Consider the following 23,487-nt stretch of genomic DNA (forward strand, 5'->3'; position numbering starts at 1 on the left):
CCTCCCTGCCTCCCTGCCTCCCTGCCTCCCTGCCTCTCTGCCTCCCTGCCTCCCTGCCTCTCTGCCTCCCTGCCTCCCTGCCTCCCTGCCTCCCTCTCACCCCGTTTCCTGCTCCAGCCTGTGATTCCCAAGTCTGCAACCCCAGTCAAGACCCATCTCCTGAGCCCTCTACCACCAGGTGCCTCAGCTCCAGGTCCCAAACTAAACTCCCTGCACACTTGCCTCCCACGCTGGGCTCCCCTCTCAGGGAATGGGGCGTGGGGCCTTAGTTACCTGAGCCATAAATCTGGGTCAGGGCCCTCTTTCCCCTCTCATCATGCATCTGGCCCTGCTGTTGCCCTGGAAGATCCCTGTACCTGGTCCGGTCCTTGCCTCTTTCCTGTCCATCCCCTGGTCTGGGTTACCTCCCTTCCTTGTCAGAATGTCCATGGCAGCTGGGACCCCCAACTCCTGGCCCACTTGAGACTCAGGGGGCCACGGCACTCCCTATCCTTCCAAGGCCCCCAATGTCTTCCCATCAAAGCCTCGGCTTCCAAGCTGCACCACGGGGGCCTTGGGGGCCCTGCTCTCCAGTCCAGCTCTGCCACGTGTGGTACCCCAAACCTCTCGTGCCCATCACAGCCCCTGCCCTCCACCCTGCGGCTCCCTTAGCCTTGGATGCCCTTCCCAACACACATCCCTCCTCTCCGGGCAGACTCCATGCTGGTCCTTTCTCCAGGGCCCCTCCCCTGAGGCCTATTGGGAGGCACCACAGCACAACCCCAGTAGTGGCTGATTTTGAGTCTATGAGCTCCCTGGGAACATGGCTGGGTCTGTCGACTTCGGTGTCATAAGTGAGCCAGGCATGGCACCTTGGCATGGCTCTGCCAGTGCACATGGAGGAGTAGAGGAGACGTGGGTATGGAGAGGATCTGGGGAGTGAGTGGGCCTGGGTGCAAGTGGATGGGCTTGGAGGCTGCTGTGAGGTGTGTGGGTATGGACGTGAGGGAGGGTGGGGCTGTGAGTGTGTGTGTGTGTGCACACATGCAGAGGTGGGGGGAGTGTGTGGGTGTGGAATGGGGGTGTGGGTGTTTGGGGAGTGACTGTGCATGCGCAGCTGTGCAGAAGTTGGGGGAGTGTTATGCTGTGAGGGGGTGAGGAGGGTGTGGGTGTGAAGTAGGGTGTGAGGGGGTGTGACCATGCAGAAGGCATCTGAGCTTGTGGGAAACACGGCTGAGGGCTGGGTGCTGCCCTGTTTCCTGGTGAGCTCTAGCTGGGCCAGGCCTGGCTGAGAGGGGGCAGCAGGGCAGGACCACCTGGGTAGCCCCATCCTGAGGTGCCACTGGCTTCACTCCCCACAGCTGGAGGCCCTGAACCAGTCCATTAACATCGAGCAGTCCCAGTCAGACCGGAGCAAGCGGCCCTTCAACCCGGTCACGTGAGTGTTTGACCCTGTTGGGGGTGGTACCTAGAAGGACCCACACTAAAGCTGGTTTGGGAATGGAGGGGCCAGGGAGGCACCCAGGGTGTCCGCCTTGCCTACGTTGCTGGCCTGGGTGCCCCTGAGCGGCGTGGCTCTTGCAGCCTCCCTCCATGCCCCCTGAGCACCCTGCCTCTCCTCTGCAGGGTCAATCTGCCCCCTGAGCAGGTCACGAAGGTGACTGTGGGGCGGCTGCACTTCAGCGAGACCACTGCTAACAACATGCGTAAGAAGGGCAAGCCCAACCCTGACCAGAGGTGAGCAGGTGGGAGCCTGCCCCGAGCCCTCCATTTCTGAGGCAGGAAGACACTGCCCTGTGTGGCACACCAGGCACACAGCCCTACAGGCTGAGCCATTTCATAGATGAGACACCTGAGATTTGGAGCCCTTCATTGACTTAAGGGTGGGAAGGGCAGAAGCCTGGCTTCTGTGTTGAGAAACAGCCCTGGCTTCTTGCTGTGGGCCCTGGGGAATTTCTGCCCCCTGGTGGAGGCTCGGGTTCCTCCTCTGTAGGATGGGGTGAGATGAACATGCATCTGGCCAGGGAAAGGGTAGGCCAGCCCTGGGGAGGGGGCAGGCCCTGAGTACTTCTGAGACCCCTGTGTGTCCCAGGTACTTCATGCTGGTCGTGGCCCTCCAGGCCCACGCACAGAACCAGAACTACACGCTGGCTGCCCAGATCTCAGAGCGCATCATCGTGCGGGTGAGGGCCACCTCCTCCCAGGGCGTAGACAGCCCTCCCTAGGGCTGGGAGAAACAGCAAGCAGAAGTACCCGGGTCCTGAGAGTCAAGAGTGGGCATGCTCATCCTGCTAGGCACTGGCTGTGTGGCCTTGGGCAAGGCTCCCACCCTCTCTGGGCTGCAGGGTCTCCACAGTAAAGCAGGGAGGTGGACAAAGACCTGGTAGCTTCTGGGATCCCACAAGTGATAAAAAGTCATAATGGGAGGGACAGTTCAAGTTGGGCTTGGTGCAGTGAGAAGCCCTGGCTGGAAGGGGAGGGGCTGCTGTGGAGTTTCCCCTGCTCCCAGGGCCCTGCAGGTCCCCTCCCTATCCCCCAGGACTGATCCAGCCCCAACTCGCGGTAGGCCTCCAACCCAGGCCAGTTCGAGAGCGACAGCGATGTGTTGTGGCAGCGGGCACAGGTGCCCGACACCGTCTTCCACCACGGCCGCGTGGGCATCAACACAGACCGGCCGGACGAGGCGCTGGTTGTGCACGGGAATGTCAAGGTCATGGGCTCACTTATGCACCCCTCCGACCTGCGCGCCAAGGAACACGTGCAGGAGGTGGGGACAGGGCTGTGGGGGCCGGGCGGGGCTAGAGGCTGGGGCGGGTCGCGGGGGCGGGGCTGCTGGGGAGGGGGCGTGACCACGCGGAAAGGCGGGGCTGCCGGGGAAGGAAGGCTGGCCTCGAATCCCGATCTAACGACTCCAGTAGTAGGATCTCCTCTCCACACTGCAGCCTCCAGGTTGCCGCCCTCCTGGGCTCCGGGGCCTGCTCCTGGACCGCCGCAGGAGGGGAGGGGTTCATTCCCGGGCCTGGCTCCCCGCAGGTGGACACCACTGAGCAATTGAAGAGGATCTCGCGCATGCGGCTGGTGCACTACAGATACAAGCCCGAGTTCGCCGCCAGCGCGGGCATCGAGGCCACTGCGCCAGAGACAGGTAGGGACCGGGCTGGCGCGGACTGGGGTCCGGGAACCCAGAAACCTCGGGTCTCAGTGACCTCGCCCCCTGTCACCTGGAAATCCTACTCCCAGAAACCCCTCCTCTTGACTCCTGGAACTGCGCCCCTGGGAATCATGCCTTCTAGAAGTCCCGCCCCTCAGACCTTGGAAAGTCGCACCTCTCCAGGTCCCCGGAACCTCGCCCCATTGTCAGTAGAAATCCGAGAATCGCGGCCCAGGGACCCTCGCCCTTCGCTAGATGAATCCTACCTTTAACCTGCCGGAATACTACCCACTCCCCCTGGGATCCTTACCCCCAGGAATCCGCCCCACACCAGCCCGGGAACCTTACACCTGAGCCCTGGAATTGCAATTCTGTGAACACTTGTTCGGGGATCCCCCTGCTCCAGGGCTCCTTGGAATCCAAATCTCTGGGTTCCAGAACTTTACCCTCTCCAGTCCTGCCCTTTCCCACCCCCCCCATCTTTGGCTTGTCCCCCACCTCCAGGTGTCATCGCTCAGGAGGTGAAGGAGATCTTGCCTGAGGCTGTGAAAGACACCGGAGACATGGTCTTTGCCAATGGGAAAACCATAGAGAACTTCCTGGTGGTGAACAAGGTCTGTGGGTGAGGCAATGGGAAGGAGCCCAGAGGCAAGGGGGGAGCCAGCTGGGGGACACTTATCACCTCCATAGATACTGGGGGGGGCACTGCAGGAGCAACCTCAGCTCTCAAGCTGCTTCCAGAGTGCCCTCTGCACCCCACAGGGAAGGGGTGAGTGTTCAAGGAGATGAGTGGGTAGGGATTTGGCCCCTGGAGGCTGTGTGATCAAGGGCAAGAGAAACCCTGTGGAGGGCCATGGCCTTCCACCCCCAGTAAAATGAGGGCAGTAATAGAACTGCAAAGACATCCTCGTATGGTTACCTCCACGCTGAAATACGTGATTTCTTGTGAGGATGACTTTTGTCCTGTCCTGAGTCTGGGCGCCAAGGAGGCATGTAATGGGTCTCCACCCCAGTTGAATAGTGAAATGCTGACATCTGAGACAGCAGTCATCAGAGGGGGCAGATCCCGGGGCTGCAGCCTTCAGGCTTAGGGGAGGAGAGCTCTGGCAGGGAGTGGGGAGGGCCATTCAGGCAGGTGGGACAGCCCAGGTGAAGGTGCAAAGGTGGGGGTGTTGCTTGGAGACAGACACAGGAGCTGTGGGTGCTGAGGCTGGACTGGAGGGGCCCGTCCAGGTAGGGAGGCTTTGAGGGCCTCCCAGTGGCCAAGGACAGTGGCCGCCCCTCCTGCCCCCTGAGGTCTGACAGTCTGGGGCTCCCAGGCCTGACTGGGCCCTCTGTGTTGGCCTATGGCCCATGGCAGGAGCGCATCTTCATGGAGAACGTGGGGGCTGTGAAGGAGTTGTGCAAGCTGACGGACAACCTGGAGACGCGCATTGATGAGCTGGAGCGCTGGAGCCACAAGCTGGCCAAGCTGCGGCGGCTCGACAGCCTCAAATCCACCGGCAGCTCGGGCGCCTTCAGGTAGGGGTGCGGGGTGGGGGAAGGTGAGACCCTTCTTCCCGGGGACACCCCTGATCCTGGCCCTCTTGCTGCAGTCATGCAGGGAGCCAGTTCAGCCGGGCAGGCAGTGTCCCCCACAAGAAGAGGCCCCCCAAGGTGGCCAGCAAGGTAAGGGTGAGCAGGCATGGCAGGTGGGTTGGATGGGGAGTTCCCCACCCCTTGTGGCCTCCCTTTCCGGGTTGCAGTTCTCCAGTCTCACGGCCTCTGGTGCTTCCCTCTCCTTGTGACTCTGTAGCCCTCCTAGTCCCCAGTTTCTCTTTCTTCTCCCTTTGCCCCCTGGGGGAATGGGGCACCCCCTTAAGCACCACCCCCCGCCCGACCTCCAGCAGAGCCCACTGCAGGCAGCCTCAGCCTGGCCCTCTTTGTATTTGCACTTTTCCTCTTGGTCCTCAGTCATCGTCCGTGGTTCCGGACCAGGCCTGCATCAGCCAGCGCTTCCTGCAGGGAACCATCATTGCCCTGGTGGTGGTCATGGCCTTCAGGTGACTTGTCCCCTGGGCTCTCAGGGTGGCTGACTAGGGGAGTGGAGCTACCCAGTGGAGTCAGCTGCCCATGGGCTCAGGCCTAGGGGAAGAGGAGGATGTAGCTTGGGAGATCAGGCAGCTGAGGTCTCAGTGAGGTGGGCCTTTCTGCCTCCTCCCCTCTGGGGTGACCCATTTTGCAGGCATCACCTGGGAGCCCAGCTTCAGGAGCAAGGACCACAGCCTTGTCCTGGAGAGAGGGCACTGGCTGGTGGCTCCAGCTCTAACGGTCACCCTTTTCTGTGGCTCCAGCGTGGTGTCCATGTCCACACTGTACGTGCTGAGCCTGCGCACAGAGGAGGACCTGGTAGACACTGACGGGTAGGTTCCTGGATGCCACGCCAAGCCTCCAGGCCAGGTGGGGCTTTGGTGGGCAGGCCCAGGTCAGAGAGCCATGAGACTGTCTTCTCTAAAGGAGTTCATCCTTAGCCTCTCAGCCTGCTGGGGTGCTGTGGGGGTCCAGGGAGGGCCTCCTTGGAGGGTGGGCAGCCTTTGCCAGTCCCTGCTGACGCCGATGTTTGTGTCTGGCCTGTTTAGTGCCCCTGCAGGTAGCTGGGCCTGCCAGTCAGGGCTGTCTGAGGGGCTGGGGTTGGAACATGGGGTAGGCAGAAGGAGGGTCAGGGCAGGGCCTTGGGCTCTGTGAGCCCACTGTCACCCCCAGCTCCTGGGGCCACCTCTGACTGTGTCTTCTCTTCTCTCTTCCCCTTTGCCTGTCTCACCCTTTGCCTCTTTGCTGCCCCTTAGCTCTTTTGCCGTGTCCACTTCCTGTCTCCTGGCCCTGCTCCGGCCCCAGCCCCCTGGGGGGAGTGAGGCCTTGTGCCCATGGTACGTGCTGACCGGCACCCCTCTCCTCTGGCTCCTGCTGCCCCTCTTCCTGCCTCCCTCCCCTCCCTCTCTACCTTCTCCTGCCCTCCTGCCTCTCCAGGACTGCCAGGCCCTCTCCCCTCAGGCTCTCCCAGCCCCTCTGAGCTCAGCTCATCCTTCCCCAGCAGGTCCAGCCAGAGCTTTGGGACCACGCAGCTCCGACAGTCCCCCATAACCACTGGGCTACCAGGCATACAGCCCACTTTGCTGCTGGGTGCGTGTCTGGGCAGGTCTGGGGTGGGACGGGGAGGTTGCTATGTTCTCTCTTGGGGGCTCCTCCGGCTCACACAGCCTCTGGCCTCCTCAGTGACCACCGGCCTCACCAGCTCGGCCCCAGGTTCTGCCGTCCGCACCCTGGACCTATGTTCCAGCCACCCCTGCCCTGTCGTCTGCTGTTCCTCACCCACCACCAACCCTACCACTGGTCCTAGTCTTGGCCCCAGCTTTAACCCTGGCCATGTTCTCAGCCCAAGTCCCAGCCCCAGCACCAACCGTTCAGGTAAGGCTTTCTCTGGGCTGGGGCTTGGGGCAAGGGCTACCTGAGTAGAGAGAAAGGCCCAAATACTCATTGGTGGGAGGGTCTCCTGGAGCCCAGAAAGGGGCTCTGGACAATGACTGGGAAGTTCCCCTGAGAGGACCAAGAGACACATGGGGTTCACTCAGTCTTATGGGGCCCTAGAGACAGCTGGACAGGAAGCAGCCAGCTCCCTGCTTCTCAGCCTGTCCCTGGTTCTATCCACAGGCCCCAGCCAGATGGCCCTTCTGCCAGTCACCAACATCAGAGCCAAGTCCTGGGGTCTTTCAGTCAATGGCATTGGCCACTCCAAGCATCACAAGAGCCTGGAGCCTCTGGCCAGCCCTGCAGTCCCCTTCCCTGGGGGGCTGGGCAAAGCCAAGAACAGTCCCAGCCTTGGTTTCCATGGCCGGGCCCGCCGAGGGGCCCCCCAGTCCAGCGTGGGCCCTGCTCAGCCCACCTGGGCCCAGGGCCAGTCAGGTACTTGCTGCACCCCTGATAATACCCAGCCCAGCCTGGCAAGGCTCATTGGCCAGGGCCCACCTCAGCCCAGTCATGTGACTGTCTGGGTTCAGACTTGTCGGTCAGTAGACGTTTGCTGAGCATAGAGTAAGGGTCAGGAATCAGGCCCGCAGCCTTACATAAATCATCTCATTTAGTCCTCACAGCACTCCTGCAAGAAAGGAATTGTTGTTCCTATTGTTCAGCTGAAGAAATGGGATGGAGACTAAGGTGAAGTGACCTGCCCAGGGTTATACAGCCCCTCTGAGGCGGGGCTTATATTTGATCCCGAGCCTGATGCCTCCTTCACCATGCCAACACCAGGAGGATGCTATACCGGTTCTCGCCTATTATTTCCCAAACCTCATATCTTTGGTTTTAACAAAGCTACAGAACCTTTTATTCAGTTTTCAAACTGGGTTCCTCTGAGGCACCCTGGGGGCTGCCCTGGGGGTTGAAGGGGAGGCTGGGAGGCTTCCTGGCTTCAACCAGGCAGCTCTGCTCTCACTAACTTTCATTTGATGGGCTTTGTGGCTTCAAGAAAAAGAAACCCTGGAACATAATGTGGCTTACAGAGATGGAAATTCAAAGTGATGGGGGAACCCCATGGGGGAGATGTTTACCAGGCACCCATTTACTGAGCTGCCTGCCACTCTGTGGCCGGCTCTGTACAGGGGACTGGGGGTGATGAAGACGGATACGCTCCTGTCCCCAAAGACCTCACAGAGATGAAAACACAGCAGTGTGATGAGGCTCTGAGGGGACGTGCCGGTAGCTTTGGGACTGGGGAGGACACTTAATCTGGACACAGGTGGGGAGGATCAGGGAAAACTTCTCTGGAGTTGGTGACATTTGAGCTGACTCTTTAAAGGATCTTTGGAATTTGCCCAGAAGGGATGTGGGAAGGGCACCTTCCATCTCGTCTGTATCTGATACCTGTCCTGGCCACACAGGGTGTCCTGGATCCTGTTGGGGTCCTTGGGTCCCTGGGTCATGCCTCAGAGCTGAAAACATACCAGGTCCAGCAAACGTTGAGTGGCCCCAGCTTCCCCCTTCCTGGGTGGATAGTCAGGCAGCAGCAAGACTGTACGTGAACTGGATGAGCAAGAAGGCCTGTCTCCCCATCTGGCTTGTCACACTTCAGTCTCACCCCTACCCAGCCAGCCAGCCTGCAGTGGGTCTGTTCAGGGAGGCTGCGAGGAGCAGCGTGCTGGTAGCGGTGTAATCATCGGCCTCGGGGCGGGGGGACCCTGATTTGTGTGATGCTGTCACAACTGCCGATTTCAAGCTACCAGTGTAACTGATGTTTCTGAACCCAGAATTGGGAGAGATGCCCGCAGTCAGGAACGGAGGCCTTGAGCGGGCTCCTGCATACCTGGCAAGGGATGTGAAGACCCATCCCTCCTACTGGGTGTTTCAGTTCTTTTGAGGAGGCAGATGTCAGGTTCATGGGAACTGGGTAGTCCTAGGGCTGCTGAGGGAACGGTGTAGTGTGATTCTGGCCATTGTGGAGGTCTGGAAAAAAATAACTTGGAACTTATTCATACTAAGGTGTGAGTGACTGATCCAAGTCTGGCAAGGAAAGACTTGCCTGCTTCTCACTTGTGTCCTGCCTTGTCACCTTACTCCTGCCCCAACAGCCTCTCTCCTTGCAGAGCCAGTGCCCTCCCTGACCTCCATCCAGGTGCTGGAGAATTCGATGCCCATCACCTCCCAGTACTGTGCTCCAGGGGATGCCTGCAGGTGGGCTGGGCTCCCTCCCTTCACCCAGGGAGGTCCCTTCAGGTGACATGAGCCCAGGTGGTACAGATTGCCCAGAACTTGCCCCCTCAGTGAGAAGCCTCTCCCATAAGGCAGGGCAGCCCCTTTCCAGGCCTCTGCAGGGCTCCAGTACAGATTGGGGGCTGAGGAGTCCACGGGTGGGGGGTGGTGGCAGGGTGCCCTCAGGCTAAGGTGCCAGTTTTGCCCCTGCAGGCCTGGGAACTTCACCTACCACATCCCTGTCAGCAACGGCACCCCACTGCACCTCAGCCTGACTCTGCAGATGAAGTGAGTGCCAGCACGGGGAAGTGGGAGGCAGGAGGGGAGCCAGGGAGAATCTCCTGCAGAGCCTCAGAACAGCCAAGTCTGAGGATAGCTGGAGAGTTTCTAGTATTTCCTACATGGTGGGATGAGTGCTGACTTCATTGCCTGCTTCGTGGTTAATTGGCTAAATGACCTGATCTCATGGCCTGAGGACCACGTGGGATGGTCGATGGGAAAGGTTTTGTTCGAGGGCCCTGGTTATTATGTGGTGTTTCAGGCTGGGTGGAGATTCAGAGGCAGGCTGGCTGGAAGGGGGCTGAGGTTGAGGGACTCCAAAACCTCATTTCTCTGCTATCTGGGCCTGTCTCCAGTTCCTCCTCCCCCGTGTCTGTGATGCTGTGCAGCCTGAGGTCAAAGGAGGAGCCGTGTGAGGAAGGGAGCCTTCCACAGAGTCTCCACACCCACCAGGACACCCAGGTAGGTGGGACTGGGAAGCTGTGGGCTGGCCAGGCCTGAGCTGCTTCTCTCCTGGCACAACTGGGCCCCCAAATGGACAAGGAGCAGGAGCTGGAGTTACAGAGTGAAGCCATCTCCACAAGGGACACTCTGGGGCCTGGGCCTCTGTGTCCCAGGGAGGGGCACACGTGCCCGTGTTTGTTCCTTTCACTCTGCTGAGCATCTCCTGGCCCTGCCATGCTGGAGACCTGGGGAAGAAAGCAGATCACAGGGGCTAATGTGGAAGAGTGCAATGATGGAAACAGGTGGGTGTCTGGAAGCCCATGGCAGGGAGGGCTGTGGCTCACTGGAGGTGTCTGCAGAAGCAGGAAGGAGCTGACCTCATGCTCAGGTTGGGGAAGTGGCACAGCTAGATGTGCAGCATTACAGGACCCCTCAGGCTCCATGTTTGGCCACCTCTTCTGGGAGAACTGGATGGCCAGCTCCTCCCTGGCCAAGTAACCGGAAGTTATAGCTGTCCCTGGGGCCGATGGACCCCCAGTTTCTCCTTGGGCCTAAGAGGCCATGGGAGAAGACTCTCAGGTCAAATTAAGGGAAGTAGTGATTATTTTTTCTCGCCCATTCATGTGTTTACTCAGAAAATATTGACTGGGGCCCCATCTGTCCCAGGCCCTGTGCTGGGTGGGCCCAGCTGCAGGGGAGAGAGGTGGAACAGAGACAGGTTTTGATTTCTAAGAACAAACTCTATAGTGAGGGAGAAAAGACGTACAGGAAGCTCCTGCAACAGAGGAGGGGGTGCTTCTCGGGGAGGCCCGAGCCCTGTGGCCCTGCAGAAGAGCCAGTGTCTGAGAGAGACGGAGAGCCCAGCTAGACATGCAGCAGACATGGTGCTTGGGCCTGAAACCACATCACAGACGCACAGCCAAAGCCTCAGGTAGATGGGCAGGCTGCATGCCACCCTGAGGGAGACAGCCAGACAGACCTGGGTTTGAATCCCAGCTGTGTGATTTTGCCACACTGTGATTTTTAGGCAAGTGGCTCAGTTTCCTCATCCAGAAGATGGGGCTAGTAGCAGCACTGTGTCATTGGATTGTCCTGAGGATGGGGCTAATGAAATACTTTGATGTGCCCAGAGCATAGCGGGTGAGGGAACCCAGCACAACAGGACTGGGAAGGAGGCAGGGGCCAGGCGGAGGTGGCCGTGGACCTGCCAGTCCCGGGCACAGTCTGCATGAAGTAGCTGCCATTGCTCCTTCTGCCAAAGCAGAACATGCTCCTTCCCATTTCTTCAAAGTTCTCTGCTTTTTTCCTTTATAAAACTCCCCACAGACCCCAGAACTGTGACGGCTGTGGTGAGAGATGCTGGTTGGGATAAGGGCAGCCGTCTGTCCTGACCCGTCTCTCTTCTCTCCAGGGCACCTCTCACCAGTGGCCAATAACCATCCTGTCCTTCCGCGAATTCACCTACCACTTCCGGGTGGCACTGCTGGTGAGCAGGGGCATCCCACCTACCCCGGAGGTCTGGGTACCCGTCTGCGACGTGGGGCTTGAGGAATGGGGGATTTGCACAGTATGTGGTAGCACTGGGGGCACAGTGTTAAGCAACGTCAGCAGGGAGTGCCGTCTGTCTCGCACCCCCAGAGCTGCCTCACCTTCCCACTGCCCTTCCACCCAGGGTCAGGCCAACTGCAGTTCGGAGGCTCTCGTCCAGCCAGCCACAGACTACTACTTCCACTTCTACCGCCTGTGTAACTGAGCTGCCCTCCTGAGGCAGCACCGCACCAGGGACTGGGGTGCCCAGGCACCCCCCAATACTGGATGCAATGGTGTTACACTGGAGCCTGCTGTAGGCCAGCTCTGCTGTTCACTGGCCCTACCCAAGACTGGTGAAACTGGAAGTCTTCACACTGGAGTTACTGTTCCAGCTGGTCGCCCCTCACAGCACAGAGGGAAGCTGAGAGCCGGAGACTTCCTGGGCCTTCCTGCCTGCCACCCCCTAGGGGCCAGGACAGGACCAGTTTACCTCTTTCCAGATATGGTGGTTGGAGGGCTGGTTCAGGTACCCTGGAGGGAAGGGGAAGCCTGTGGCCCTGATTTGTTCAGAGCCCACTCTCCCCTGCCTCCCCTTTTGAGACTGGAGCCAACCCTCTTGGAGAGAGGACCTGCCCACCTTTGAGATCAGCAGGGGACTTGGATCCAGCCCTAAGAGACTTGGGTGGACTCCCATGAGTCAATGGAGGGCAGACGGCTCTCCCCCTTAAAGCTGTTCCCTGGGGGATGGCTTGGTAGTGGACTTTCTGGGGTTTGCCTGTTACGCCAGACTCGGATTTCTAAGCTTTAAGTGTGGCCCAGGAGGTTTCTTCTCCCTGGGAGAGCTTGGCTCCCAAGAAGTCCCAGGGCAGCCAAGGCCAGCCCTGGATGGGTTGGAGAAACTGACTTTGTGCCTTAAGTCTACTCAGTGCCTGATGAAGCCACCCTCAGCCCTTCACAGGCCTGAACCAGTAGGGGCCAGTGGGCCAGGTAAGCCCTAGAGCCTTGAACCAGGAATATCCGGGAAGAGGAAATTTCCTTTTGAGCGCCCAGATGGTGTTGCAGCTTCATTGCCTGCGTTCCTGGGAGCGTCCAGAGCTCACGGTGATCAGTGACCACATCATTCTCTCTGAGCAGAGGAGCAGGAATCCCTCAAGCAGCAGCCTGGTCTTGGCTGGTGGGCAGATGCAAATAGCTTTTGCTGTTATTAATGAAGTAATTACTAAATGCACTTAAACCAGGGCAGGAAGGAGTGGAAGGATGGAGCTAGAAAGCTCCGAGTGGGCCAGAGCAGGGGTGTGACACTTGCAAAGACAGGGCTCTGACTCTGATCCCTCCCAGGGAGCCTCAGACACCCATCCCACTCCCAACCACCAAGACCCTGGGTTAGGGAAGAAGTTGTATCTTAAGTGCCAACTTCAAGTTTCTTAGTGGTGCCTGGTACATTCTGAGGCTACATCCAGGCTCATGGAAGGAGTGTGGTATTCATTTAGCCATGTCTGCCATGGGTCCAGAAATGGGAAAGGGAATTGCTGTCCTTGCCCCGTGGTATGCTGCCACCTCTTTGGGAAACAGGCCTTGCCCCTGTCCCACCACTCCTTCTCAGCTTTGAATGGGAGGCCTTTCTATAGTGGAGCCGAGTCCTTGAAGCCTATGAACTGCAGGCCCCCTTTTGCCACTATCTCAAAGCACTTGTCCTCAGGATAGGGAACAGCAGGGGGATGCAGGAATAGCAGGGATAGCTTCCTCCCAGCCCCTCCCCAATTTGGTTCCGCTGACATAGGAATTTTATGATTCCCATACCATGCAGGGGCTGAGCCTTCTTTAGGATGACTTTGTTCTCCCTCCCACTGGGGGAGTCCTCCCTATGCCTTAAAACTGCCGAGCCCCACTCCATGTAATAGGATTCCTGGGCTTCCTCAACGGGACTGCGGCCCCTCAGTCCTTAACTGGAAAGTGACCGTCCACTGCCCCCTGGAGCCCATCTGGACACAGCACAGTCCCAAACCTGTTAGCAGCTGGCTCTGTTTCCATGGCTGGGGAGGGGTTCCTCAGTGCAGGAGTTGGGGCCAGGCTGGGGCTCCGAGCTGCTTGAGGGGGTCAACCTTGGACCAAAGTTGCCTTAAGCCTGTGGTAAAAGGGCTTCAGGGAAGGTCAGTGGGCCACCTGCTAGAAGCTGCCAGCTGCCCAGCTGGCAATGGTGTGTCTTGGCCCCATCCCTGCCCTGGGGTCCAGCAGGTCATCCCTCCCTTCTCCTCTCTCCTTTGGTGTTTGTTCCTGTAGCCACTGGGCTAATCTCCCCCTAGCTTCAAGCTGTACATAGGGCCTCCCACTGCAAATCCTCCTGCCCATTCTGTGCCCCCTTAGAAGCCTGCGTGTGCATAGAGCGCCCCCTACCTTCCAGTTAACTCCCAGTTCTCCCTGAGCTTGGTATTTATCGTGTGCCAACTCTGACTCTGAGGTGGGCAGTGAGGGAAGCAGCCCCCGGCCTGCTTGCTTCCTGTCCCCGAAATGTTCTTTTCTTCTGAAGTAAATATACATATATAAATAAATGTATAAATACTGCTTTGTATCTGAGCTTGCCTCCTTGTCTCTTCTTGGGATTGGTGGGAGAGGAGTCACCTATGAGGCGAGGGCCAACTGGAATTCAAAGTTCTTCCTGAGAAGCCTGGAATCTCTGAGCTCCTGAGCCAGAGGGCCAAATGGATGCTTCATACCCCTTATCCTCTTAGCTTCATACTGGAGTTAGGAGTGGATTCAGCAGCCCCTCCCATGGCCACACCTTCCCCTCCCGCACACCCGCTGCTGCCCACCTGTGTTAAAAGTAGCCACCGAGGGGAAAAGCCTTCTTAGGGGGACAAGCCGAGCCTGGTGAGGATGCCCCAGCACAGAGAAGGGTGGCTATGTTTATGGCAGGGACTGGCCTAGGGCAGAAAGGACTGATGCGGGTTCCTAGAGAAGTCTGTCCTAGAAACAACAGAAAAGGGTAGGCCCAGACCCTTCCTATCCTCAAGTGAGCCTTAAATTCCAATGACAAAACACCCGTGCCACACAAATCTCATCCCCCTGAAGTAGATCAGCAGCAGGAACTGCGAAAGGCAGATGAGAAATGGGAAAGGGAAGAGAATGGGGAAGGAATGTAGGTCCCAGCACCCCGCCACCCCCGCAGAATGGACCACAGACAGAACTGCCATACATCTGCCTTTATTATGAGCAGCAGGTGGGACACTTCCAGCAACAGTAAAAAAAAAAGTAATTTACAAAAGCAGGGGTTCAGTGAAGCCATCTGGTTGTTACCTAAAAGAGGAGAGGGGTATCAAAATGAGACCAACAGCCCTTCTTTCTACCTTCTCTCCCTGCACCCCTGTGCTCCTGGGGCAAAGGCTGTCGAGCACATGCCTTTGAGGATGAGCCACCAGAGCTGATTCCCAGTGGCCTGTTTGATGGATTGTCTGCAGCAAGTTTTAAGCCCCGGATCTTGACCCCCTTTCAGCCAGCCAACTTCCCAGCAGCCTCTCCAAGTCACTGGGGTCTGACTTCTAAGAGCATAAATGTACAACCATGGGAAGCCTGCGTTCACACTCCTACGTGGTACATCCCAAAGGCAGATCGAGGCCTTGGGCCATGTGAGCTCGGAATTGACAAAGTCACATTTGGCTCAAGTCTGTATGAGGGGCAGGGAAAGAGGCACAAATGTCTAGTGTCCCTACCCATTCCACTGAGTCTGTCTCCATCAACCAAGGGGTCATGCTGGCAAGAGCTTTAAGGACCCTGCTGACCTGCCTATGGGGAGGCTTCCCTGGCTCATGCGTCCATCCCATTGCAGCTCTTACCCTTGGGCGCTCACACGTAGATGCCAACCCAGAGCAGCAGGAAAAGGACTCCAAAGCCCATGAAGAGTGAGGCCACCAAAGAGATGAGGAGCTCCTTATAGATATCACGAGTGTACTTGGTAGAGGTGACCTCGTAACTGGGCACAGCAGTTAAGGCAAAGTGAAGGGATGGACTGTGGAGTGCAGAGAGCCCAGCCAGTGGCACTCTGAGGAGAAAGGTATTGGCTCAATGCCTTCTGGGAGGCATATCCAGCCCAGAGCAGCCAGGCAGAGGGGCCTAAGAGATGCTTTGGACTCTGGTGCTCCACTGCCATGAAGAAAATAAGACCCAGAGGAGTTAGGTCACTTGCCCCACATCACATAGCTCATGAGGGCCGGAGCTGGGACTATCCCTCAGACCTCCCGACACCTGAGTGCAGCCTTCTTTATACCACCTTTCCAACTGTAGCACCCCTATTCCCCACCTCCACTCCAGCCAGGCCCCCTCCCTGCTCACTGTCCTGAAAATCCAAAGGACAAACTGAGTTCACCTGAACTTCGGAAATAAGGCCATAACCTGCTCCTGGGCATAACCAGCCCTCCTCCCCTCCTTACCTTCTCCCAGCCCCGATCCAATGTACAAAACTGGCGAGGTCCATGTACTTAGCATGGTTTCTCCCTTAGCCTCCCAAATCACTAATCACTGGTCCTCTGGCTGCTCAGTGAAAGGATACACGAAGAACCAGGCGGTGAAGAACATGCCGATGGCCAAAAGCACCACGGTCAGATGGGGGAAGACAGCCGGGTTCACTGGGCTGGTGTATCTGCTCATGGCCTCGAGCTCCTAGGGGAAGGCAAGAGATCAGAGTTATCAAAGAATTCCATGATTTCAGCCTGGAGAGAACATGGGGTTATCAAGGAGCCTGGTGCTGCTGTGAAACAGAGGCTGATTTTGGCCTGGAAATGTAGCTGCAGATCAATGGTCCTTATCATTTTCTGAGGCCAATGATCTGACCACTATGAATATGTGACTAAAGGTACGAACTCTCTGCCTGAGAAAAACCACATACAAGAAAAAGTTTGCCTACAATTTCTGGAGCTTTGCGGACCAGTGTCTGTAGACACCAAGCTGAGAACGCCTGCTATAAGTCACTGGTGGTACCCAGATCTCAATTTTTTTTTTTTTTTTTTGACGGAGTCTCACTGTCACCCAGGCTGGAGGGCAGGGGCACGATTTCGGCTTACTGTAACCTCTGCCTCCTGGGTTCTAGAGATTCTCATACCTCGGCCTCTTGAGTAGCTGGGACTACAGGATTACAGGTGCGCGCCACCACACCTGGCTAATTTTTGTATTTTTACTAGAGATGTGTTTTGCTGTTGGCCAGGATGGTCTCAAACTCCTGACCTCAGGTGATCTGCCTGCCTCAGCCTCCTAAAGTAGTGAGATTACAGGTGTGAGTTGCCGCACGTAGCCTCAATTTCTTTCTTTTTTTTTTCAGACAGAGTCTGAGTGCAGTGGTACAAACTCGGCTCACTGCAAGCTCTGCCTTCTGGGTTCAAGTGATTCTCCTGCCTTAGCCTCCGGAGCAGCTGGGATTACAGGCGTGAACCACCATGCCCGGCTAATTTTTGGTATTTTTGGTAGACACTGGGTTCCACCATGCTGGCCAGGCTGGTCTCGGACTTCTGACCTCATGATCCGCCCGCCTCAGCTTCCCAAAGTGCTGGGATTACAGGCGTGAGCCACCGAGCCTGGCCCTCAATTTCTAATTCAGTATTTTCCTCACTACCTATACTATTATGGAATCTTGTGAGCTACAGGGAAGGTATTCAAGTTCTGGTTCTACTGAGTAATCTGAGTCTGAGTAAAGTGATTGTATTATCTATTTCACAGGACTGATGTATAAGAAAGATGATGAATCAAAACTCTAGTGCCTGGCAGGGAGGATTTTGCTCCATAGGTATTTGCTTCCTTCCTAAGGTTGTAGGGAACATGATGACATAATGCCTATGAAAGAGGGCTGTAAACGTAAAGATCTGTACAAATGTTAACTTCATTGTCACCCATCAGCCAAAGCTTCTAAAATCCAGAACATAACAACTCTAGAGAAGTAAACTGCCCCCATTGTTCTGAGACACTGGAATTCAATTCAGTAAACAATCACGGCCCCCTTCCCCCAAAATGATAAAGACAATCACTGCCATTTATTGAGCTTCCAATTACAGCCCCTCTGTTTGGCACTGGGAACACAAAGATGAATAGACATCATCCCAGAGCTAGATGCGCGTCTGACGGTGGTCACTAGGAGGCGCGGCCGCAAACAAAGGAGTCCATGGAACGTGTACAGAGGCTGTGGGCGCTCCTAGGAGAGTCTGGCCAAGTGCCTCAGAGTTGGAAGTGCCTCACCAAGAAACAACATTTGCCCAGGGCATTGTAGCATGGGCACGGGTTCGGCAGAAGAACTTTCCAGATAAAGATAACACACCACAGATAACAGATACACAAACTGGAAGGTATTCAAAATACGCCCCACGCCTCTCATTCTTAGAAATCGCGAGCTCAGAAACCTAAGGAGTTCATGACAAGGGGTTTCCCCCTTCCCCACCCTTCAGCCCAAGCCGGAGTTTCCAGGAGCGTCTAGCCCTCTGGATCTCTGGCGTCTGAGGAGAGAAGCGCGGTGTGGGTCAGACCCCGAGGGGTCTTCGCATCTCCGTCGGGAACTCCCCTTAACCCTCTCACCATTTTGCCCCGCGCAGGCTAATCTGCCGCTCCGCCACCGGAAGCACACGTCCGCAGGAGCAGGCGCCTAGCACAACCGGAAAAGGAAGTGCCTCCGGCGCAAGTGGCATTGGGGGACTTGTAGTCCTGCGATTTCGGGTGTAGCGGGAGCAGGGGCCTGCGGGGACCTGGTGTGGGTGGAGTAGGGACAAGCGGTGGAGAAGAGTACGCCACGGTCGCTGAGAGACTCTGTTCTCCCTGGAAGGACTGGTTGCCATGAGAGTAGCCGTCTGAGGGGACGCAGCCTGCACTACACTCCCCAAGAGGCTGTGCGTGGCGGGCAGGTCACGTGATGGGAGCGCGGGCTTTGGAAGGCGGCTGAGCGTCAGGCGACCCGCCGCTAAGCTGAGGAGGGAGATCGGGTTTAGGAACCGCCTGCCCGGGCCAACTCCGAACAAAGTTTTAGCTGCCGAGGCCTCGTGTCTCAAAGGCCAGGTGAGACCCCATGGGAAGCGCCTCCGGGAGCGACGGGGTCCGCTTGGCGCTGGGGCCGTGGGGAGCCGGGGTCTGGAGTGCGCGTGATATGCAGTCAAGCGGTCCGGCCACTTTTCCCGCTGTGAGCCGTGGGCCAGTCGCGTAAGCTCCGAGCCTCTCTTTCCTCCATTGTAGAAAGGCGGTAATAAGTTCCACCTTATGGGGTCGTGTTGTATTTTTCCTAAGACCTTGGACGAGAAAGAGTTCTGACACTTGAGTTGTTTAGCCCCTTTCCTGCCTGCCTGCCTGCCTGTCTGTGGGACGCCGCAAGGGGTCCAAGGGCTACACGGCCTGGTCCTCAGTCAACATTCGAGCAGGGCCGCCGGCTTGAGGCAAGAGCCGAAGGGTTGAACAGGCCTGGAGAGGGGACATTAGGGGTTTCCGTCTGTTGTCTCAGTTAACCCTGGTAGCAGCCCTGAGAGACAATCATGGTAATCGTTCTTCGTAAACCTCAGTGGCTTGGTAATGTCACACGGATGGAAAATGCCGCGCCTGGATTCAAGGCCAGAGCTTTCGCCGTTGCAATTCACAGGGGAATTATTCATATTAATCAAATGAATAATTCATTATCAATTAATTATTAATTGATTAATAATCCAGGGATGGACTTGGAAGGACGCGTGAGAGGATGGCGAGAGGAGGGCACAGCTAAGGAAAAGTGGGAAAAGGCGGGCCTTATTCCAGCTTTCTGTTGAGATCCCAGAATGTAAGGTTAGGTTGGGAACTAGAACATGAAAGATCGTGACGCCATGCGGAAGTGTTTGGACTGAATTAGAAGGAAGAATTGAACAGTCATTGATGCTCTAGAAAGAACCCTGTGAAGGAAGAATGGGAACAATGAAAAGTCCTGGTGGAGTCTTCCGTTTCTTCTTTCTCTTTTGTTTTGTTTTGTCTTTTCTTCTTTTTACAAGGTCTTGCTCTGTTGCCCAGGCTGGAGTGTGGTGGCACAATCATAGCTCACTGCAGCTTGGAACTCCTGGGCTTATGTGATTCTCCCATGATGGCCTCCCAAAGTGCTGGGATTACTGGCCAGCGCCTCTTTGCCTGGCCCTGGTAGAATATTTCTTGGAGTATTGGACACATACCGCCAGTGGGTACAGGATGAGTTTTTATTTTTTGAGACGGAGTCTCACTGTGTCACTAGGCTGGAGTGCAGTGGCACAATCTCGGCTCACTGCAGTCTCTGCCTCCTGGGTTCAAGTGATTCTCCTGCTTCAGCCTCCCTAGTAGCTGGGATTACAGGTGTGCGCCACAACACCCAGCTAATTTTTTTTTTTTTTTTTGTATTTTTAGTAGAGAGGGGGTTTCACCGTGTTGGCCAGGATGGCAAGATGATTTTAAATTGCACCTCCTAAAAATCCTTTTTAATAGTTATATATTTAACACATATTAAAATATAACTAATAGAACACAAATATTATTGCTTATGAGTTTTCCAGTTTAGTTTTTAAAAAAAAATTCTAAGTGAATGAAAGTACAGGTTTTAGTTGGAAGTGGCAAAAATCGTGAGGGTGATTTGGGAAACACTGCTATCTGGGAAACACTGAACTCTGAAGTGCAATACTTTTTTGAGTCCAGTGACTATAGCATGCCAGACCCCTAAATGAGGACCTGGGGAGGAGCCATGGAGTTAACATTTCAGACTGAGTAGTGGAGAGAAAACGCAAAGGGAAAGACTTGAAACTCTAGTAACATCATAATAAAAGTAGAAACTCTTATGTGCTGAGGCGATGATGAAGAGAGTTTAGAGAAGCTTGTGAGAAAGCCACATCACCTCCATTCAGATATGTTTGCAATCCTTTTTCAAGACTGCCTTATCAGTCAGGGTTCTCCAGAGACTCAAAACAAATCAGATCTATTTGTTTAGCTGGTATTTGCCTTTCAGGTCTGCCATTATGGTCCCTGGACTCCTCAAGCTGGGCTGGGCACCCTGGCCTTCTGTGGTCCTTGATAGAGACCCATGTTGTAGGGTTTTTTTGTATAATAAATAATGCTGCTACCTTAGAATATCAACAATATCTTACTTCTCTAAGCACCTGGTTCTATTTCTGGTACTCATTAAGCCTTACTATTGAGTAAATTCTGCTAGACTGAGTTTTTTGAGAATGAGGACTTTGTCTTGTTCGTCTTTAGCAGTGCTGACTTGTCCTTTTTGTTGTGTGGAATTTAGTTGAAGGCATGAAGTTGGTGAGATAACACCAATTATAACCCTTCTCCTTTCCTCCGTCTCTGACTTGCCTTTCTTTTTTAGTCATTCCTCCTCTGTGTTGCCATGGGAATTCAAGGCCTGGCCAAACTAATTGCTGATGTGGCCCCCAGTGCCATCCGGGAGAATGACATCAAGAGCTACTTTGGCCGTAAGGTGGCCATTGATGCCTCTATGAGCATTTATCAGTTCCTGATTGCTGTTCGTCAGGGTGGGGATGTGCTGCAGAACGAGGAGGGTGAGACCACCAGCCACCTGATGGGCATGTTCTACCGCACCATTCGCATGATGGAGAATGGCATCAAGCCCGTGTATGTCTTTGATGGCAAGCCGCCACAGCTCAAGTCAGGTGAGCTGGCGAAACGCAGTGAGCGGCGGATTGAGGCAGAGAAGCAGCTGCAGCAGGCTCAGGCTGCTGGGGCCGAGCAGGAGGTGGAAAAATTCACTAAGCGACTGGTGAAGGTCACTAAGCAGCACAACGATGAGTGCAAACATCTGCTGAGCCTCATGGGCATCCCTTATCTTGATGCACCCAGCGAGGCAGAGGCCAGCTGTGCTGCCCTGGTGAAGGCTGGCAAAGTCTATGCTGCGGCTACCGAGGACATGGACTGCCTCACCTTCGGCAGCCCTGTGCTAATGCGACACCTGACTGCCAGTGAAGCCAAAAAGCTGCCAATCCAGGAATTCCACCTGAGCCGGATTCTTCAGGAGCTGGGCCTGAACCAGGAACAGTTTGTGGATCTGTGCATCCTGCTAGGCAGTGACTACTGTGAGAGTATCCGGGGTATTGGGCCCAAGCGGGCTGTGGACCTCATCCAGAAGCACAAGAGCATCGAGGAGATTGTGCGGCGACTTGACCCCAGCAAGTACCCTGTGCCAGAAAATTGGCTCCACAAGGAGGCTCACCAGCTCTTCTTGAAACCTGAGGTGCTGGACCCAGAGTCTGTGGAGCTGAAGTGGAGCGAGCCAAATGAAGAAGAGCTGGTTAAGTTCATGTGTGGTGAAAAGCAGTTCTCTGAGGAGCGAATCCGCAGTGGGGTCAAGAGGCTGAGTAAGAGCCGCCAAGGCAGCACCCAGGGCCGCCTGGATGATTTCTTCAAGGTGACCGGCTCACTCTCTTCAGCTAAGCGCAAGGAGCCAGAACCCAAGGGATCCACTAAGAAGAAGGCAAAGACTGGGGCAGCAGGGAAGTTTAAAAGGGGAAAATAAATGTTTCCCCATTATACCTCCTTGACCCCAGAATATTTGCCCTCTTGTACCCTTAAGAGCTACAACTAGAGAAACCTTCACAGGAGTGGAGAGAGGATTCTAAGGCTTTTCTAGTGTGACCCTTTTCAGTAGTGCTAGTCCCTTTTTTACTTGATCTTTATGGCAAGAAGGCCACAGAGGTACTTTTCCTTTTTTAGCTCAGGAAAATATATCAGGCTCAAACCACTTCTCAGGCAGTTTAATGGACACTAAGTCCATTGTTACATGAAAGTGATAGATAGCAACAAGTTTTGGAGAAGAGAGAAGGAGATAAAAGGGGGAGACAAAAGATGTACAGAAATGATTTCCTGGCTGGCCAACTGGTGGCCAGTGGGAGGTGATGGTGGACCTAGACTGTGCTTTTCTGTCTTGTTCAGCCTTGACTTACCTTGAGAGAGAGCCATCAGGAAGGTGCTTCTTAGCAGATGGGAGGAACTGCTGAGAGAAGATAGGCAGAGAGCTGGAGCCCCTGGAGTTGACTGTGTCTGTGTTTGTGACTGATTATTGGCTATGTCTTGGGTGGGCAGAAACTCGAACTTGCTATGTAATTTGTGTCTGGTTATTCAGAGGAGTAAGATGGTGATGTTCATCTGGCAATCAGCTGAGTTGAGACTGGGATAAGACACTGGTTTTCATGCGCTGTTTTTGTTTTAAAGTTATGAAGAAAAAAGGTCAATAAAATTATAAAAGTGACCAAAATGTCATGTTCTTTGAGAGCATTTGAAAATATCCCAAGTGACCATGACTCCAAATAGTTTTCCTTTTCACTCAACATGCTGTGTAATTGCACCCGATTAACAATGGGTGGTTTGAGAGTGTCCACAAGATGGCACCATGCTCCATAAAATGGCCATAGCAGATGGAACTTCAGCCATTAGGAGGAGGATGCTTTATTTCATCTTGCTGGGAGAGGAATTTTAATACCTTGAATAGATATCTAGATCTCTCATGTGAGATCAAAGGAGTGCCTTTAAGAAAGTCTCACAAGTTAGATCTACGTCATAACATCCAAGCATTTACTTTGCCACTACTTGTAAACTGAAAGCTGCCATTCAGAAACCATTTTCTTGTTCCTTTTGTAAACTGAAATCCAAGGTATTGTTTCCCATAGAGATCGCATGTTTTTGAACTTTGAAAGTTTTATAATCCTGAGAAAGCTTGGTGGGGAACTGGCCCATTTGAATGTCCGATGTTTTAGCATTCCTGTCAGGGCCATTTGAAGTTAACATGGACACTTACGTAACTGTCCGAAATTTAAGCTGGCAATGTCTTGACAGATTACACAGTTAGGGAGCCTGAAGACCAGTGGTTTTCAAGTTTTTTAATGGAGAAACCTATTCTTCAAGTGTAATCTTATGTGAAATTTCAGGATATACAAGTGCCTCTGGTTGAAGCTGGAATGGGATAAAGTTTACCCAACAATGGCTTCATAACTAGGGTACTTTTTGAAAACTCTGATGCTGACAAAAAGTTCTATCCCAAGGGCAGGTAACTTTTGAAACTGATTTTCCCAGATTATACCAAGCCACACAACTTATTTGAGCTCTATTTTCTGATTCAGGTAGATTGCTTCTAAGTCTGCAGTAGTAGTGATAGGAACTAAAGATGTAAAGATGGTAAGATTTTTTTTTTTTTTGAGACGGAGTCTCACTCTGTCGCCCAGGCTGGAGTGCAGTGGCGCGATCTCCGCTCACTGCAAACTCCGCCTCCTGGGTTAAAGCGATTCTCCTGCCTCAGCCTACCGAGTAGCTGGGACGACAGGCTCCTGCCACCACACCTGGCTAATTATTTTGTATTTTTAGTAGAGACAGGGTTTCACTGTGTTAGCCAGGACGGTCTCGAACTCCTGACCTTGTGATCTGCTCAC

At 54.9% G+C, this 23,487-nt stretch overlaps 3 protein-coding genes across 4 annotated transcripts in view; 2 read left to right on the forward strand and 1 right to left on the reverse strand.

Moving 5' to 3' along the window:
* The window catches only part of MYRF (myelin regulatory factor), a 45,831-nt gene extending 32,153 nt beyond the window's left edge, over positions 1 to 13,678 (forward strand). Inside the window, exons 13-26 of the mRNA XM_011993341.1 lie at positions 3,013 to 3,124; positions 3,635 to 3,744; positions 4,491 to 4,651; positions 4,726 to 4,798; positions 5,084 to 5,172; positions 5,464 to 5,532; positions 6,201 to 6,289; positions 6,383 to 6,574; positions 6,818 to 7,069; positions 8,746 to 8,833; positions 9,065 to 9,139; positions 9,487 to 9,592; positions 10,986 to 11,060; positions 11,247 to 13,678. Of these exons, the coding sequence (XP_011848731.1) occupies positions 3,013 to 3,124; positions 3,635 to 3,744; positions 4,491 to 4,651; positions 4,726 to 4,798; positions 5,084 to 5,172; positions 5,464 to 5,532; positions 6,201 to 6,289; positions 6,383 to 6,574; positions 6,818 to 7,069; positions 8,746 to 8,833; positions 9,065 to 9,139; positions 9,487 to 9,592; positions 10,986 to 11,060; positions 11,247 to 11,327 (1,572 nt within the window). The 3' untranslated portion in view covers positions 11,328 to 13,678. The remainder of the gene's footprint in view (positions 1 to 3,012; positions 3,125 to 3,634; positions 3,745 to 4,490; positions 4,652 to 4,725; positions 4,799 to 5,083; positions 5,173 to 5,463; positions 5,533 to 6,200; positions 6,290 to 6,382; positions 6,575 to 6,817; positions 7,070 to 8,745; positions 8,834 to 9,064; positions 9,140 to 9,486; positions 9,593 to 10,985; positions 11,061 to 11,246) is intronic.
* A 611-nt stretch (positions 13,679 to 14,289) lies between these two features.
* Positions 14,290 to 23,487, reverse strand: part of LOC105549021 (transmembrane protein 258) — a 27,187-nt gene continuing 17,989 nt past the window's right edge. The window contains exons 1-4 of the mRNA XM_011993346.1: positions 17,654 to 17,717; positions 15,648 to 15,757; positions 14,935 to 15,071; positions 14,290 to 14,398 (exon numbers count right to left, since the gene is read on the reverse strand). Of these exons, the coding sequence (XP_011848736.1) occupies positions 14,945 to 15,071; positions 15,648 to 15,757; positions 17,654 to 17,656 (240 nt within the window). The 5' untranslated portion in view covers positions 17,657 to 17,717 and the 3' untranslated portion in view covers positions 14,290 to 14,398; positions 14,935 to 14,944. Of the gene's footprint in view, positions 14,399 to 14,934; positions 15,072 to 15,647; positions 15,758 to 17,653 lie in introns of the transcript that reaches the window.
* On the forward strand, positions 17,159 to 22,319 carry FEN1 (flap structure-specific endonuclease 1). Of its 2 annotated transcripts, none has more exons than XM_011993347.1 (2): positions 17,159 to 18,127; positions 20,418 to 22,319. In XM_011993347.1, the coding sequence occupies exon 2, from the start codon at positions 20,439 to 20,441 to the stop codon at positions 21,579 to 21,581; it is 1,143 nt and encodes a 380-aa protein (XP_011848737.1). In that variant the 5' UTR covers positions 17,159 to 18,127; positions 20,418 to 20,438; the 3' UTR covers positions 21,582 to 22,319. The 2 variants fall into 2 exon arrangements, with proteins under 2 accessions (XP_011848737.1, XP_011848738.1); XM_011993348.1 differs by having other exon boundaries at positions 18,049 to 18,308; positions 20,418 to 22,311.

This window comes from Mandrillus leucophaeus, unplaced genomic scaffold (assembly GCF_000951045.1).
Source record: "Mandrillus leucophaeus isolate KB7577 unplaced genomic scaffold, Mleu.le_1.0 Scaffold43, whole genome shotgun sequence".
NCBI classification, from domain to species: Eukaryota; Metazoa; Chordata; class Mammalia; order Primates; family Cercopithecidae; genus Mandrillus; species Mandrillus leucophaeus.

Bases quoted from the DNA above. Each gene is read 5' to 3' on its own strand.
- FEN1 (XM_011993347.1), top strand. From the start codon at position 20,439: ATGGGAATTCAAGGCCTGGCCAAACTAATTGCTGATGTGGCCCCCAGT.